The sequence below is a fragment of the Chanodichthys erythropterus genome, chromosome 22 (assembly GCF_024489055.1).
Source record: "Chanodichthys erythropterus isolate Z2021 chromosome 22, ASM2448905v1, whole genome shotgun sequence".
Classification (NCBI taxonomy): Eukaryota; Metazoa; Chordata; class Actinopteri; order Cypriniformes; family Xenocyprididae; genus Chanodichthys; species Chanodichthys erythropterus.
In genome coordinates this window covers 27,188,950-27,206,519 of record NC_090242.1, presented here as the reverse complement: position 1 = coordinate 27,206,519, position 17,570 = coordinate 27,188,950, and the positions used below count along the sequence as shown (strand labels likewise).

The window sequence follows — 17,570 nt, the reverse complement described above, 5'->3', positions numbered from 1 at the left end:
TGTGTAATTTGTAACTACGAAACTCGCATTTACTAGAATTCGGATAGCACATGAAGGCAGCATTAAGTCATGCTTGCACAACATAAGTATCAATTTTCAGATATGATCTATATTTAGTTTCTTAACTTTTCCCCAAATAGAATAAGCAGTGTCACTGCTTTTGGCAGAGTGAAGTTGCTGTTTAAACTCTATATCTATGGAATTCTACCAATTTTTTCAAGACGCTACATAAACAGCAAATTTTAAAACCTATGTTGTTTTATCAATGCTTGATTGACAGATGAATAGGCAATTAGATGTAATATCATTTACACTACAAATGCATTGTGTCACATGCCACACCTCTAAAATGTGGCTTCAGTGACTGTATTCCAAAATACATTAGACCTGTTTTATGTAACACTGGCCACTTGTGAGAGATGGATTTTAATATCAGGTGTAGGTAACACAGTTTTGAGGTGTAACTGAGAGAGATGCTAATGCTCCTAACTTACCTCAAGCTCCTTAATCTTCTCATCTGCAGTCTTCTGCTTATCCAAAAGCTGATTGGTGATCTCATCTTTTGACTGTAAAATGAACCTGGAAAATTGAGAATGAGGTCAACGTAATGATCACAGTAGAAAAAAGGTCTCATTCAGGCCCAGATTTTACACCAACAGAAATGCACATACATGCGTCCTGCTCCCTCGAACATGCGAGTGGTGTCAGGGAGTGACGTGATCTCTGCATGCGTGAGGTTGGCGTGCTTCTTCATGCGACTCAGCTGTTCGATCTGCAGGTCTGCCAGCTTCACCTTCTGCTGGGTGTCGATCATTTTAGCCTGCAACTCTCCAAAGGCCTGTGGGATACAGATGTGAGGGTTGCAGTTTGAGTTGAATGAGATCTGCTGCAATATAATAACTTTTTTCATGCCCTCAAGCACATGTTAAAACATTGCTTATTGGATGTGAATGAGAGTTATTACAGAGATACCTGAGAGAGGGTTTATTTTATATACTACATACTCAAATGTGAATGAAAGAGCAGAAACGTCAGAAACCTAAAATTTAGACTATACTTTTGCAAAAGGTTTACAATGGTAACCTAACCATAGACTTATAACCATATAACGTAGTTACAAACAACTAGCAACAGTCAAAGTGCAAAAAATTAAAGAAAATGACAGACATATTTTGAAAGCTTTTTACACCATATATATATATATATATATATATATATATATATATATATATATATATATTTGTGTGTGTGTGTGTGTGTGTGTGTGTGTGTGTGTGTGTGTGTGTGTGTGAATTTATAAAGGGTTTACAGTAGACAGTAAACGTCTAAAATACTATTTTGACATTATACCAAAAATAAATAACAAATGAAAAGGTTTCTAGTGCACCGAGGTTACATATTGCCATTTCACATTGCTTTTATAGTTTCATTCCATAATTCTGATCTACCTTGGTTTTTAAAATAACACTTTACTCTTTATTTTATCATGACGACGCAATAATCACGTTTAGTTTCTGTGAATAAATCTGTAAACCGCCGTTTACCTTCTTCAACTCGAGGTCTACGGGAGCCGCCATGATGCTGAGAGAAGAATGGGTCACTGCGCATGCGTGAAACAAAGAGCTAGTCGCAAAACCTAGTGAGCGACCTACATAGACAGCATTTTCGGTTTCGAAATCCCAAAAATGTTCTCTAGATAGATAGCACGGTAGGATTTTAGACATCACCTCAATCTCAAAATAGTGCAGCCTAGGAATGACAGTGCACGAGTTAATAAATAGACTTTTATATTTAATGTTAATGCTCAGTGCAACATTGCTTGAGAAAATATTTGTAATTATTATCAACATGTTGTTTTGTCTTGTAAAGTCATGAATGTTCTGCACTGTGGCTCCTGTTTCTTTTGCTATGCAGGAAACAAATGGCTGTAAACCAATTTGGGACTTGAGCGTACTAAACAAGATGAGTATATCAGCTTTATACATAACATTTTTATATCTTTACTCACCCCTTAATAGTATAACCTTACAGCGTACTTGTACATAACCAACATATCCCTACTCAAAGCACTACAAATATGCTGCCAGACCTACATCTTTCCAATATAAACACTAAAAACATGATCACAGACACGTTGAAATTCACAATGTGACAATAATTGTTTATTAAAGTCAAACAACAGTAATGTAATTGGTTGAAATTGCTTGAAATTAGTAAATGAAATTGGGTTATTTTGTTATTTTTTTTTACACACAGTACTTCAAAAATGCTTTGATAAACATAGTTTTATTTCACTTAATTTAAGCTACACTTTCTCATTTAAAAGACTTACAAAGCCCTGTCTGACAATCCTCCACAGTACGTCATTGATTTGCATTTTTAGAGCTCCGTAAATCTGTTTACTTCACAGTTTAGCTATAATATTACTGCAGTCTTCCATATGTGATTGTACAGTCTGTGAAGCAACTTCAGTCCTATTAGAACATTATTTGATTGTCTCTGTCAATAATAAATATATATAAACAATAAAAAAAACATTTACAAACTTACAGTGTATTCAGTACACAAAATTGTTACATATCAAAATAAATAATACATTATGAATAAATAATTACAAGTGCTTTGGGATGTTTCTGACAGTACTATAGATTCAATCTGATGGGATAAACCAGAAACTCCTATTTTAAAATAAATAAATAAGCAAAGAGCAAAAAAAGCAACTTGATTGAAGTACATTCATCCAGTTCAGTCCTCTCAGTATGTTCTCCAGGAGGAGAATTCAATGAGAAAGTCATTGTACTGTACATGGAAGCAGTGTTCAAAACATCCTTCATGCCAGTGCAGACAGACACCATAATCGCAGGACATCAGGGGCGTGGATCAATTTTTAAAGGAGAGCAAGGATTTTTTTTTTTTTTTTTTAAGTAATGATTACCATTGGGTATAATGTAAAAAATATGCCCCTGATCCTCAGCCATAATGCTATCCATCCATGGGTCACATGTCGTTTAGACTTTCATCGTCCTGTAAAATATTAATAAATATTATTTAAAAAAAAAAAAAAAAAAAAATATATATATATATTATATATATTATATATATTATATATATTATATATATTATATATATATATATATATATATATATATATATATATATATATATATATATATATATATATACATATACATATATACATATACATATATACACACACACACATTTAAAATATTTAACAAATAATAGAATAGACAACTATTTACCTTTCTTTCCTTATCACAACTATATTGACATTGCCTCAAGTTTGACCTTTTCTTCACTTTCTACATCAGCGTCATCTTTTTTGTGGTACCTGTAAGGAAAAACATGCTGAATATCTAAGGAATATCTTGTAAAACATTAACAGTTTAATGATTAAGAATAATATAATGCTGATTCATGGTAACGTACCTTAGTGCCAGCAGAATAGCGATGATTGCGAGACACATGAGGGACAGAACCACCGCTATGACAGCTAGAGCTGTGGTCCGGCTGTAACGCTGTTCCTCTTTAGCTACTGGTAGGGTGAATAAATGACATCTCTCCCCTGAGTAATATGCTTGACAACTGTAAGAAAAGATCATTCAGAAGTTCAAGATCAGTGTAACGTCACACAAGAGAATCATATCAGGAGAGAAAAGCAATAATTTCGTTATCATTCTACTCTTTTCCCTCTCTAATTTTGCTGAAACTGTATATTGTACCATTGCTGATATTGTTGGCGTCGTATGATTAACTGCTTGTCTTTGGATTTGCCTGCATTTATAAAGTGCTTTGGATAAGAGTGTTTGCTAAATTAATAAATGCAAATGTCAAGCCTTTGCTAAACAACTATCAGGAGGAACAAAACATGCAATTTATTGAACAAAAGTTGGAGAAAAGAACAATGCACTGCATGAAACTCACACACAAGAATGAGTGTTCAGCTCCTTCAGATACTGACACACTCCATGAATGCAGAAATCTTTGTATTTCCCTAGGCAGGGGTTCTTTCTCCCCTTGCCTTTTCCTTTGCCCCTCCTTTTTCCTTTTTTTGTCGCCTTCTCACTAGTGGGCATCACCGACGGATGTTTGGGTTTGGTTGAAAATGCCACTGTTGAGCAAGAAAGAGCAGTGATGTCAGTCTGTGATCATCTAATATTGTACAACAGTATTGAATGAATACACACTTGCATTTCCTGTGGAAGTATACAACACTTAGTTGAATTGAAACAGGTTTAACAAGAGTAGCCATCCTAGTGTCATTCCAAAATCTTTTTATTTGTTTGTTGAGTACTCATGTAAAATGGTGTTTATTGGAATTCATAAGATATTGGTATCAGCATTAAAAACATATTCATTGAACACTTAAAAATTAGCATTCAGTGAAAAGAAGCAACTCTACCTCTTGGCATGTTAAGGTCATAATCCCCAGAGAGATAATCATCTTCATCATAATCATCATCATTTTCATACACATTAGTCCCATTGTGCACCTGGTGCCCTGTTGTGTTTGTTTTCTCTGGGGTGTGAAAGAGGTTGCCCACTGTTGTTCTGGGTTTGCCACTCTCATACCTGTCCACAGAGGCGCCACTGCACACCTTGAGTAACACTGGAACAGAACAAGACGCTTTTTAAATATATAAAACACATATTTGGTGTATCTTAGATACAGTAAATATGTAAAAGATAAAAAACAATGGCAACATTTAAAGCTGGTGGTGATTATAGATATGTGTATAATGTTAAATGTTAAATAAACCACGGAATAAATAGGGAATACAATCAGCAATGTGTCAAAAGTGGTCAGAAAAATAACAGTGAAGCAAAAAAATATTATTTTAAAAGTAAAAAAAAAAATGTACTCGTACTCATAAGTGCCACATATTATTGGGCAGGTCCGCGTAACAGCACATTCTAATGAAAAGTCATTGGTTTTAAACACTCACCGAAATAATGGGAAAGAAAGATCACAATCCATAACGAATTCATATTCCTTTTAGTACAATCCCAGATTTTGGAAGAGCAGAAGTTTGTCTCACTGTACCACCGTGCCTCCAGCCCCGTCGGCGATCTGCACGCAAATGCGCGTGCTGGGGACTGTGTCAAAAGTCTCGTGCTGCGAGATGAGAACAAGGGCGCGCGCCGGTGCAGTTATATAGACCCGACACACATTTTCATTTTATGAATCACTTTAAGCCACGCCTAAATCAATCACCGGCACTAGGAGCCAAAGCTAATATCGAGATATATTGATTCATAATTTGATTCGTCAATAACGCTGGTGTTTTAATGCCTTGTTAATAATAAAAATTAGATGGTAACTAGTTGCTAGGTTGAAGATGGTCTACCGTGTGCCAAAACTATATTAAACTTAAACTGCTATGATGACCAACTCATAGCTGGTTTGGTCATTGTTCACAAGTTTGGACCTGCTATACATGCTTAAACTTAATTTTTCCAGCTGGTAACTAATATAATATTTGTAAAAGATTTGGTCAAGATGCTTCAAAATGTTATAAGTAGTTTTCTAACATTTGTACTCAAATTATTTTTTTAAGGGAAAGTTGAGGTTAAAACAAAAGTGTAAAAGGCCAAGTTAAAAACGAAATAAATTGATTACATTTAAATACCTGGATTTGCATATATTATTTAAGAATACAAAATGTGTGCACGCTTAAGTTTGAATTATATTATCCGCAGTGGGATCGCTGGCTCCACCTTGTGCTTAAAATGTAGACATAAACCCTCATGAGCTGCCTAAACAAAGCCTATATTTCCCAAAATCTGCTAATTTGGTTAGTCTTTAAAATATGGTTTATTGTGGGTTCTTTGTTTTGACCTCTTTTCAGAAGACAAAATAAAGTGCATAAAGCAGACAATACATATGTGAATGTTTATTAACCATACATATGAGAAGTCAAAGACAGACCAATAGTGGGAACTGCAACATCTACAATAATGAAAATTAAAATATGCATGTTGTGAAGTAGCCAGACAAGAAAAGAAAAACATTTTCCAGTTTATATTTAAAAATCAGTTTCATCAAAGTTCTTTCGGCATTATAAAAAGTGGAGTTGCAGGACCTCATGCCATGCGAGGCTTGTGTTCTACAGTCTCTGAAGTGAGCCATACTTCTGGAGGATATTTACAAGCATTACTAGTGGGGCTCGTGGACAAACGCCAAGACTTGAGATCAATGGCTGAACCTTCAACTCAGGAATTGCAGGAAATATAATACTGATTCCAACGTTGAGGTTCAGAGCAAAGGTGGACAAGGAGTGAATCTGATTCTTCCCATAGTCATCATCACAAAGAACAAAAAAAAAAAAAAACAGACAGCCTCAGCAGAATCGAGACGACCCAAAACTCAAATATACTTCTTCAGGTGCATCTACATGCCCCAGCCTCCTCCCATGCCATTCATGCCTACTGAGCCACGGCTGCCGCCATAATAACTGTTGTTCATTCCACCCTGGCTGTCTGTTGAGGTACAGGAATATACATGTGAGAACCAGAAAAGTGTAGAAAAATTACATTAAACAATGGTACAAAGTTAAAACGCACTGTAATCATTGTAGCCTCCCATGCTGGACTGGTTGCTGTACCCTCCAGTGTAGCCTCCACCCATCTGCTGCCCTCCGTGCCCATAAGACGACTGGTTACCTAGAAAGAACAAATATTATGCTGTTATAATATTATAATACAAATTTTATAAGCAGTAGTTTAGTCTCATCCTCAGGTCAGCTTCACTAGCCAGGTTTCCATTCAAGGATTTTTTTTTTTTTTTTGGTAAAAAAGATTTAATGCTTCAAAATATTTAGCGATATAGATGATGGAAATGCCATTTGTCAATAAAATTTCTCAAATGTCGACAGTCTTTTTTCATTCATCTTTAGTGCATAAATTCTAGGTCGATACTTCAAATGTCGCAAAAATTGGTTTGGAAACACTTTTTGTCGAGAAAAAGGGCTTTAACGCAAATAAAAGTGGTGTCACATGATAGAATTAGTCTGTAAACGTCATGCGGCGTCCACGTTCGTGATGTTGCTCCCATTAAAGCACAATTTCTCTGCAGTTCAAAGTTGCATCACAAGGATGAGGAAAATAGTGTATTGAAAATCTCTGCAGCTCAACAAAACTAAGCGGGGTGTCTGTCAAATTAAGGAAGAATGTTGGAGTTTTCAACACTGACAAAAAGAAAGGTAAAATAACATACAGAAATGTTACTTCTGTATCTGAACAAATAGAAGTACTCTCAAAATTGTGAGTTTCAATTTCATGATCAGAAGAGGTTTTAGGCTACATGACAAATGAAAATCACAAACATGACACTTGTAAATGAAATCATTTTATAAATGCAATTTATTAATATAGAATTTTATTTAAAATAAATTAGGAAATAAAGTGGTTGACTCCAAAATCTCTAATAGAATTTTAGAAATGCTATGTAACAAGCCTCATTTTATCTAGTGAAAAAAATGTTAAATAAATAAAATGTTTTAGGTCAGAACTGCATCTGTCTCTGAAAGAAAAAAAAAAGACTGAGAAAAACAACATTGATTTGATGTTTGTGATCGGTTTAATGTTATTGAACTCTGAAACCATAACGAATAACTCTTTGCTTTGAATGATCTTTTTCTTTGAATGCGTTCCCGGCCGCGTCAAACCGTGACTGGCTTGACTGGATGTTCAAAGCGTTAAAGATAGTTGCAATATACAAAGACTGAATATTTCACTGTTAATGGACCCTAAAATTTTTGCATACAGGACAAGTGAGCTGCTCTGTGTCCAAACCAGCGCTTCGTCAAATAAAGGCAGTAAAGTCCTGTCAGACGAGCTGCTCCACTTCACCGTCGTCATCTTCTTATATTTCCCATTTAATAACATTAAATGTGAAAATAAGCAGCACTGGCGAATTTCAGTTGTCTCATTACTCTATTTTACAAATATTTGGTATGCAAGATATACGCAAAATTATTTATGGAATTGGCTCAAGGACAGATTTAACAAAACTTATGCAACAAAGCATTTTTTTTTTTTAGAGATGACATCACGCACACCATTTTATCAGTAAAAGGCCAACTGGATGGAAACAGCCTCGAGGAGGCAAATTTCACAAATGTTTTTTGTGCATATTTGCTTTGTCGATAACAAAACATTGCAAAAACTGGATGGAAACTTGGCTATTGTTGTCTGTACAACCAATTAATAGATATTAAATACAGAGAATAAAATGTGACTGTTGAATGCTGGTCTATTTTGATTTTAATATCACAGCAACTTGCCCTTCTCAGCTTTACATAAAAAGCTAGAGTAGTTAAACTATTATCTTACCCATTCCGCCCATCATCTGCCCCCCGTAGCCCCCATTACTGCCTCCTGCTGTTGAGTTTAGAAATAACTCAACATAACGGTGTTCTGAAAACAAGATATTTAAACAAAGAAATTAAAGATTTGAATATAAAATACAAGCATTTAATATCAGTAACACAAAAACAGGTCTTTCTAGTCAGGATATACCTAACTTACGCATGTTTGCTTTGTCCTTTGACATTGCAGCTACTGCGTCTTCGTGTGTCGCAAATTCCACATCTGCCTCACCGGTTACCCGTCCATCTGGACCAATCTCAATGTGCACACGCACTGGGTTCAGAGGAGAGAAAAACTGCACAGAAAAACCAACCAATTATTATACATTTCCAAATTAACGTAATTTTCTTATAAAGTCATAAAATCAAGCAAATCAAACAGTGGCCACTTACATTGTAGATGTCAGGTTCTGTTGCCCGGTAAGGGAGTCCCCTCATATGAACACAATGACCCGTGGTACTCTGAAAATTACCACCATCACCATAACGTCCATCGGACACTCCTATTTTTTAAAAAAAAAAAAAAAATTTTTAAGTAAATTGAAAGCAAGCACATGCAAAATAGCTAAAGCACAAGTGGCACTTCCGCAAAAGAAGCTGGTCTCACCTCCACTGTATCCTCCACGTCGCACCCGATCAAAAGATCCCCCACGACTCATGCCGTTGTAGCCCCGGCCTCCTCCGCTGGGACGGTCGTAAGGCCCAGGTCTCTGCATGCCCATGCCTTTACGCGGGGGCTCATAATGTGTCCGCACTTCAGCTCGGCTGCTCTTAAAGATCTCAATATACCTACAACCATTCAGATGAACATTAAGGTGCAATGCATGAAGTCATCACAAACACTCCTGTTTAGAAGTAAAATGGAATGCAAAGAAAAAAGAAAAACAAGTGGACCTTCACTTGTTCTACATGTATAATATCCATGCATGCATTTGTGAGCTCAAGTTTTCTTGATACCAGCTAATTCGAAGCATCATATCTCCACTTCTAGATTTATATAAGAACATTAGGGCCTTATTATTTTATATATACACATTTTAAAATATACCCAGTGCTGCATAGTAACTGATTACATAATCAGATTCCAAAAATTAAATACTTGGAATTAGATATTACGTTTTAAAATACCCTTCAAGCTAGTTTTTACTGATTACATGATTACTTAACATTCACAAAATGGAGGGCATTTCATGATTTATTGTTTCTCACTAATACTCTTTTTCTTTTAAATTTTCCTTTCTAAAACAGCCCATTGCTTATATGTTCAGAAAACCCTCCAGTTTTGTGGAGTGGCACGAGTAAGAGGACACAGCAATTATTATTATTTTTTTTAATTTTGATTGTTTTTATTTTTAAATTTTATATTCTTATGGTTTAATTATTACCTCTTCATCGACTTACGAACCACCTGCAGTTCCTTCACAAACTCCAGTTTGGAAAACACTGACAAAATGTTTAATGCATTTCATGTTGATAAATTTTAACATTTTTTCCCCCTTTCTCTTTCTATTTTTATATCACTATGATACAATATTATCCTATTCAGATTAATGTGATATAAATATGGAAGCCAGAGAATGAAAAAAAAAAAAATTAAAAAAAAATTATAACTCGCAATTCTGACTTATTTCTCGCAATTCCAAGTCTAGATATAAACTCAGAATTTTGGGATATAAAAATCACAACTCTAAGAAAAAAAAAAAAAAAAGTCACAAATAACTTTTTTTAAAATTCTGTGACAGAAGCAAGTTTCAATAGATAAGTTAGGTCAAAAATTATCTAAGAGTAATCTGATTATATCACCTAAATTGTGTAATGTAATAGATTACATGTTATTTATATTCAGTAATGGACTACAATTTGTAAATCTACCCAGTACTGACAATACCTGTAATAATCTTTTCTGTATCCCAAAATCACAGAATTCATAGTTTTTAAACAACGTGCCGTTCATGCATTAAAATCTAATGCTTACTTCAGTATGAAAGTAAATAGGGACCTACATTTGTCAAAAGTCCCGACTTCAATACCAATCATTATTGAAATTTTAAACGTGATCCTTAGAGCACTGTTGAGCGGATTCATAAACACTTCTGATTGGCCATTGTGTTGACACACTCATCAGATATGTCTGTGATTGGCTACAATGATCAACGCACAGGAGTGTTTGAAAGCACACGGAAGTGAATTTGAAAGCGTTTTGAAAGTGTGAGCGTTTGAAAGCAAGCAGACTGGTCCACGATAGACGCCTGCTTTCAACCGCTCCCGTGTGTATCTGTGTAAACGCTCTGTGAAGAGCGTCATTGATGACTATTTACGTTGATCATAGAAGCCAATCACAGATATATCTGATGAGTGTGTGAACACAATGGCCAATCAGAGGTGTTTATGAATCCGCTTGACAGCGCTTCAAAGCGTCACATTTTTAAAGTTTCAGTACTGACTAGGTACCACAGTCAGTACTTTTGACAACTCTATAAGGACCCATTACTGGATCCAGTCTAAAATGTTATTCAAACTGGCTGCTGCAAGGCACTCGTTTGTATGCTTAAGAATTAGAAAATCCCATGATGCCCAAGTGCACCATTGCTTCACACTAAATGTGCATTCAGCATTTTTGAATCCAGACATTGATGACTGCTCACAAATAAACACATAAGAAGAGAAGAGTAGGAATCCATCTAGGCCCTGGGAGCCCTCTGGTAAAGACGTGTGCGTGTCCATGTGGCGTGTGTAAGTTCATGTTGCATACCACTTTGAATGTTTACTGTAGTAGTAAGTAGTAGTAGTAGTAGTAGTAGTGTTTACCACATGAAAAACAGCTTAACCATCCAACCATCCATCCCCACCTGTGCCCTATTCTTTCCTTGTGTTTCTTTAGAGCCTTTTCAGCTATATCCTGTGAAGCAAACTGCACGAAGGCCTCCCCCGTACTCCTCCCCTGGAAGTCCACCGGCAATGTTATCCCATTTGGCACGATTTCCAACCCTTCAACCCAAGGACAGATAACCCCAACGGGGACATATTAAATAAATCCACATGCCCATTTACAAGTTTTGCTTTGTTCTTTTCTTGAATGAAAATAAAAACATAAAACAAAAAAAGCATATTGCAATGAATCCTACTGGGAGAGTTCCAGCACTTGGGAACATGGCCTACAAGTGAGCAAGCATTCCACTAACTTGGCTTAGACTTGATGTGGCCATCCCAAGAGTTGGTAGCTATAAAGGCAATATCCCTAATGTAGCAGAATAATTTGGAACAACAATGCTGGATTAACTAATGAATCAATGCGCCAAATTATTCTAGCAACCATGGGAATGGTCAAATTCACCTCAATGAGGACTACGCTTGGCCATTAATTCTCCCGATGACTATGTGAAGGGTTGCAGGAAAGAGTTTGAATATACCTGAGAAAAACTGCACAATCTCTTCCTTGCTACATCCAAAAGGAAGGCCGCGCAATCTGACCAGACCATCTCCCTCCGTTTCTGGACAGTTCGGACCAGTGTGTTTCATAACCCAGTCCATTTCCACGTTGTTTGATTTGAACACTGAGAAAAACAAAAAACAAACATAAAACAATTGAAAACCACCTTTCAAAAGTTTGGGGTTGGCTAGTTTTTTTTTTTTTTTTTTTTTTTTTAAGAGGTCTCTTATGCTCACCAAGGCTGCATTTATTAGATCAACAATACAGTAAAAACAGTAATATTGTGAAATAATATTACAATCTAAAATAACTTTTCCATTTTAATAAATTTTAAAATATAATTTATTTCTGTGAGGGCAAAGCTAAATTTTCAGCATCATTACTCCAGTCTTCAGTGTCACATGATCCTACAGAAATCATTTGAATACGCTGAATAAACTTTAAACATCGACCCTAACTTGGTATGTTACTAATATTGGAGGTTAAAGTTAACAACAGAACCCAAATTATATTCAACTGCAATTTATTTTCAGATATGATAAAACTGAAATGTTTGTATGCAACTCAGTTGCACAGATGGTAGTATTCATTACAGGGTTAGTTCACCCAAAAATGAAAATAATATCATTTATTACTCACCCTCATGCTGTTCCACACCCGTAAGACCTTCGTTCATCTTCAGAAAGCAAATTAAGATATTTTTATCTTCGGAGCGTTATGAATCTTTTGTGTTGAATCAGCAAAGTCACACAAAAGATTCATTATGCTCTGAAGCTTAATGAAGCAGTGTTTTGAAATCGGCCATCACTATATAAGTCGTTATTTTGTCTTTTTGGTGCACCAAAAATATTCTTGTCGCTTTATAATATTAAGGTAGAACCACTGTACTCACATGAACCGATTTAAATATGTTTTTAGTACATTAATGAATCTTGAGAGAGGAAATGGCATTGCTGGCAATGCAGGCCTCACTGAGCCATAGGATTTCACCAACAATATGTTAATTTGGGTTCTGAAGATGAACAAAGGTCTTACGCATGTGAAACGACAGGAGGGTGAGTAATTAATGACAGAATTTTCATTTTTGGGTGAACTAAAGCTTTAACACTTGTTTTCATGACAAATTTATTCAAACATAATTAACAGTAAATAAATAAGCTCCTCTCTAATTTTTTTTATAGCTAACTAACAAACTGAATACTGGATAACTTTCCTAAGGTAAATGCAAGTTTAAGTCATACTGACATCTTTCCGTGGTAGAAACACTGAAGAAACGATTACATGAGACATGATATTTCAGTAATTTGTACTGTATCTTTCAACATATCTTTTGATGTTCATACATGTTTTTGAAGTAACAAAGCACATACTCTTTCGATTTACTGGATGCGAAAGAAAACCTTGGCTTGAACTACTAGTGATTCATAGGGTGATTCATCACAAAAAGTATCAGTTGCAGTATGATGCATTTTAGACAATGTAATCAGCCCTGATCATTGACTGTTTTTTAAATGTGAAAATAACTGCTATTTTGTATTGGCTGATACACTGGTGCATCCCTAGTACAAACCAAAACTTTTGAGCGATAGCGTACATATAATTCTACAGACTCTGAAATTCATACCTTCCACATATCTATGCCCCATTGACTCTCTGTCTTTTTTGACTGCAATTTTCAGGTCTTCCTCTGACTCCAGCTCCACAAACGCTTCTCCACTCGGTCGTCCTTCTCTTGTGTATGTGAAATGAATGGCTGTTCCATTGTTGGCAATTTTGCAGCCTGAAAACATAAAAGTTTCAACTTTGTGTTAACTTTTAAGCAAAAATAATCAGAGTATTACAAGGATTAGTATGAAGACTCCTCATTCTTACCTGAAAAAAACCTGGAAACTTCTTCTACAGAGCACGACCAAGGTAAACCTCGAACACGGACGACATATCCTTCATCATCAGCCATGATAACACAATGAATCTGCTTTCAAGCTAGAGAAAAACAGATTAGTAAACACTAATCAGTGAGTGGGATGCAACAGGAACTGAAAGCACAGGGACTATTTATAGGCTTTTTATTAGTGAAGTCCACACCACTTCAAGCTTTAATGGAAGCTGGCTCGGGAACCACTTTAAATAGGCTATTAAACTGACTGACCACTAGTGTTTATTATATGGAGCAAAAACAGCAGCTACCGACTCTCTTGTGATGGCGCATTAGGACAGATACGCGGCTAGTGCCGAAACAAAGAGCGCACGCAGGCCTCCCAAGGCCGGCAGCTTCACAGCAAATACTCTTTTAAAGCAAACAGCAATTCAGCATGTAAAACAGCTGTTACATCTTCTTTGTAAACACGATTTAACTGATAAACGAATAATGGAAATGATACCTTGTTATAATTGATATTTTCTCTGCGCGGCGTGGTCACGTTCAAACGTTTCCCTACTCATTCAGCAACGCAGGTTCGCGACAACTTCCGGTAAGAGTCCACGCCCACTTCCGCATTCGGAACCAACGTGTTGCTTTCAGTTGCTGAAACAGGAATTGATTTTGCTTGAATATTATTGTCGTTGGGTTATTACTGTGTATATGTCAATATTATTGTTAGTCATTAGTGTATTCGATATGTTAGTAGGCTGTACATTTCACACAGTCCGCACGTTAATTAAAGCAAGAATAATGTTACGCAAAACTAGTTTTCTTATAAAATATTTGTTTTATACATTATTATTAAAGAAACATTTGATGTAAATCATGTTAAAATGTATAGCATCATCGACTGCCTGTCTCATACGTGGGGAATTTATGTTTATACCACTAATAATATATCATATTTTAAAATGTATTTCATTACAGATTACAAAATATATGCTTTAAAAAGTAATTTGTAACGTATTTCGTTAGATTACCCAAGTTCTGTAACTTAATCTAAATACTTTAGAATACTTTTGGAATAATAAGTATGTAACACAAAAAAAGGTAATTGCGAGTTTTTATCTCAATTCTGACTTTTTTCCTCAGATTTGCATGATATAAAGTTGCAATTGCGAGTTATAAAGTCAGAATTGTGAGATATAAATTCCTAATATTGAGAAAAGAAGTCAGAATTCTGAAATATAAACTCAATTTTGAGAAAATAAGTCAGAATTGTGAGATGTAAACTCACAAACTACTATTGCAAAACATGAAAACAGTCGTGGATCATTCAGGTAATGACAGGACAGTTCAGATTCATGGGTATTTAAATTTAGGAATTGGGCAATTTTTCTAAATTCAGTCATTTGTTGAGTAAACATCTGTTATGTTAAATAGCTTACTCAGTACAGTACTAAATAAATATAACATGCAATTTTTATGAACCCTCTTTGTTAAAATTATTGAAATGCTCTGAAAGGGGTATAAACCTTATGAGCAGAAATGTAGCTTAGGGGTTAAATTGGGATTTGTTATGTGGGGGGGCTCTGTGGTTTCAGGCTTTCGAGGGGTACATGTGTATGCAAAGACTACAAAATCGTATCATTTGACAAACTGTAAAATATAACAAGTTGATAGAGCCCTCTGCTATGAAAAATAAAATGCTGATCAAAATCATTCTATAGATGCTGGTAGTGTGAAAGCTACATCTGATGACAATAAAATATTTCTGTAGGCCTGTGCCTTCCCCTTTGTGTCAGTATCAAATATAAGAGTGATGCTACCATTAAAGGAATATAAATACAAAATACAGTGCTTGACATTAAGCCTTGTTTTGTGCTTGTCCTTTGGACAACTAAATTGGTTATTTACTTGTCTGGAGAAAAAAAAGGGTTTGTGTGTGTGTGTGTGTGTTGTAAATATAATTTCTGAAACAAGCAACATTCTCATCAGTGTTTTGTCAGCAGTGACATATTTAAATCTGTATATTTTTTGTTATTTGGGGCATTTTATTAACCTTTATAATGGGCAACCCCCCCCCCCCCCCAATCTAATTACATTTATGTTTCATCTTTTATTTCAAATTCTTACTTTTTATTATAAAACATTATTACAAGCTTACCGTTGTGAATCGAGCTAAGATAATGAGATAGTTTTGAACACTGGCTGGTTATGTAGCTACTTGCTCAAAAATTGATTTTGGATCATTTTTAACCAAAAAAAGTTACGGACTGCAGCTTTAAATATTTTTGAATAAACAAATGAGAAATGTTGGTGGGAAATTTATACTTATATGAAATTAAACCGCCAGTAGATGGCGGCAAGTGACCGTCTTAATGAGTGAGCCACTGAGTCATTTATTCAAACGATTCATTCAAAAGGATGAATCAAGAATGAAGCAGTTGTTTATGATTGGACCATTGAATCTTCCCTCAACCGATTCGTTCAAAACGCTGAATCATTCAAAACGGCTGAGCGTAGCTGCGAGATGCGCTGGTTCTGCTTTGTTTGGTACTATTTTCTCGCTACAAAAGAACAAATAAACAGGCAATACTGCTCCCAAAACGTAAGTAATTAATATTAACTACTTGTTTATTGAACTGTTGTATGAAATTAGTGGCAATTTCAACCGAGGTGATATTCGGAAATTCAGCACTTTCGGTCGTGTGATGCTTAACTTTATCATATGTCGTAACGTAAATAGCAAGCTATAAAACCCCCCACATATTGTATTTTTATTGAAACATGATAACTGAGTTTATTTGTGAGCAGAGCTCATTTGTTTTGAATTCTCCTCAAGAGGTTAGTGCGCAATATCACCGCCAATACATTAGGCTAAACTAGTATCCACTATCAATCGCCACTTAAGCTAGATTAATCATTCTCGCGTTTTGGTGGTTATTGACATTTTAATCGAGCTACTTATCTGGTCAGGCAATTAAAATTCTCTTGCACTTTAAAAAAATCCACTTGTCCCACAGTCCCGGGTAAGCGTAATGTCGAGCCCTTCGGGGCTCAGCCCCGGACGGCCCCGGCCCAATTTAACCCCTGCTTAGGATGCTTTTGTAGACTGTCAGAGAATCACCAATTGCTGTTTACATTAATTGCCTGTCACAGTTTACATTAATGTTTAAATGAAATAAATGACATTAAAATTCTAAGTAAGTTAATTACTTTGGAAATCTAAAATACTTTGTGGATGTAACTGTAATTTGATTATCACCCATTTAAAATGTAACTGTAATGAAATTCATAATTTTTATTTTAAATACGTAACTAAGTTGCATGTATTTCGTTACTCCCCAACCCTAATCATAACTAAAACACATTGAAAAACATTGGAGGATGCGGGCATCGATCCCGCTACCTCTCGCATGCTAAGCGAGCGCTCTACCATTTGAGCTAATCCCCCTCCGTAGAAAGCGTGTCGTGCTGCCTGAAATAAAACACCCCTTGACCAGTTTTACTCATATTAGTTTGAAGATCAAGAATTAATTAATTCAAGAATTAATCAAGAATACAATTCGGAACAGATGATCGAACAAACCAAATCAACAGATAATAATACGTTCTGAATAAATACATTTTATTAATTTCACTTCCGGTAAGGATGAGCCAGTCAAAATAAAAGCTATAATAAAATGTATATTTTCAAAGGCGCCTCTCATGTGAATTCACTCGTTACGTTTTTATTTTAATATTTTCCGGCGCTCTTTATAACATATAATGCCTCAGCATTTTTTTTTATTCACAGCACATGGGACTAATTTTATTATTCAGTACCACACGAACAAGAGGTTTTACAGTCACATAACGTAAACTGCCAGTAAAAAAGTCACATCAA

General features: G+C 35.5%; 3 protein-coding genes and 1 non-coding gene across 4 annotated transcripts in view; all 4 read right to left on the bottom strand.

Moving 5' to 3' along the window:
* pfdn1 (prefoldin subunit 1) overlaps window positions 1-1,605 on the bottom strand; it is a 33,703-nt gene extending 32,098 nt beyond the window's left edge. Inside the window, exons 1-3 of the mRNA XM_067376418.1 lie at window positions 1,545-1,605; window positions 672-838; window positions 495-579 (exon numbers count right to left, since the gene is read on the bottom strand). Of these exons, the coding sequence (XP_067232519.1) occupies window positions 495-579; window positions 672-838; window positions 1,545-1,577 (285 nt within the window). The 5' untranslated portion in view covers window positions 1,578-1,605. The remainder of the gene's footprint in view (window positions 1-494; window positions 580-671; window positions 839-1,544) is intronic.
* Window positions 1,606-2,140: 535 nt separating this feature from the next.
* On the bottom strand, window positions 2,141-5,156 carry hbegfb (heparin-binding EGF-like growth factor b). Its single transcript, XM_067376263.1, has 6 exons — window positions 4,968-5,156; window positions 4,424-4,630; window positions 3,946-4,132; window positions 3,451-3,606; window positions 3,264-3,352; window positions 2,141-3,024 (listed from the first exon to the last, which is right to left on the bottom strand). Exons 1-5 carry the CDS (start codon window positions 5,008-5,010, stop codon window positions 3,283-3,285), a joined length of 663 nt encoding a protein of 220 aa, XP_067232364.1. The 5' UTR covers window positions 5,011-5,156; the 3' UTR covers window positions 2,141-3,024; window positions 3,264-3,282.
* A 680-nt stretch (window positions 5,157-5,836) lies between these two features.
* On the bottom strand, window positions 5,837-14,334 carry hnrnph1l (heterogeneous nuclear ribonucleoprotein H1, like). Its single transcript, XM_067376179.1, has 11 exons — window positions 14,202-14,334; window positions 13,693-13,803; window positions 13,445-13,600; window positions 11,801-11,944; window positions 11,240-11,378; window positions 8,998-9,179; window positions 8,784-8,893; window positions 8,551-8,686; window positions 8,356-8,439; window positions 6,586-6,684; window positions 5,837-6,501 (listed from the first exon to the last, which is right to left on the bottom strand). The coding sequence occupies exons 2-11, from the start codon at window positions 13,775-13,777 to the stop codon at window positions 6,413-6,415; spliced, it is 1,224 nt and encodes a 407-aa protein (XP_067232280.1). The 5' UTR covers window positions 13,778-13,803; window positions 14,202-14,334; the 3' UTR covers window positions 5,837-6,412.
* A 2,731-nt stretch (window positions 14,335-17,065) lies between these two features.
* trnaa-agc (transfer RNA alanine (anticodon AGC)) lies at window positions 17,066-17,138 on the bottom strand. The gene has a single exon. It is a non-coding gene; the product is annotated as a tRNA-Ala (tRNA).
* Between the last annotated feature and the right edge of the window lie 432 nt (window positions 17,139-17,570).

Bases quoted from the DNA above. Each gene is read 5' to 3' on its own strand.
- hbegfb (XM_067376263.1), bottom strand. From the start codon at position 5,010: ATGAATTCGTTATGGATTGTGATCTTTCTTTCCCATTATTTCG. The intron at 4,133-4,423 runs GTAGAGTTGCTT...CTTGCTCAACAG, and splicing joins TGACCTTAACATGCCAAGAG to TGGCATTTTCAACCAAACCC. The intron at 3,353-3,450 runs GTACGTTACCAT...TTTTCCTTACAG, and splicing joins GCTATTCTGCTGGCACTAAG to GTACCACAAAAAAGATGACG.
- hnrnph1l (XM_067376179.1), bottom strand. From the start codon at position 13,777: ATGGCTGATGATGAAGGATATGTCGTCCGTGTTCGAGGTTTACCTTGG. The intron at 13,601-13,692 runs GTAAGAATGAGG...TTATGTTTTCAG, and splicing joins AGTTTCCAGGTTTTTTTCAG to GCTGCAAAATTGCCAACAAT. The intron at 6,685-8,355 runs GTAAGATAATAG...TGTTCTTTCTAG, and splicing joins GCAGATGATGGGCGGAATGG to GTAACCAGTCGTCTTATGGG.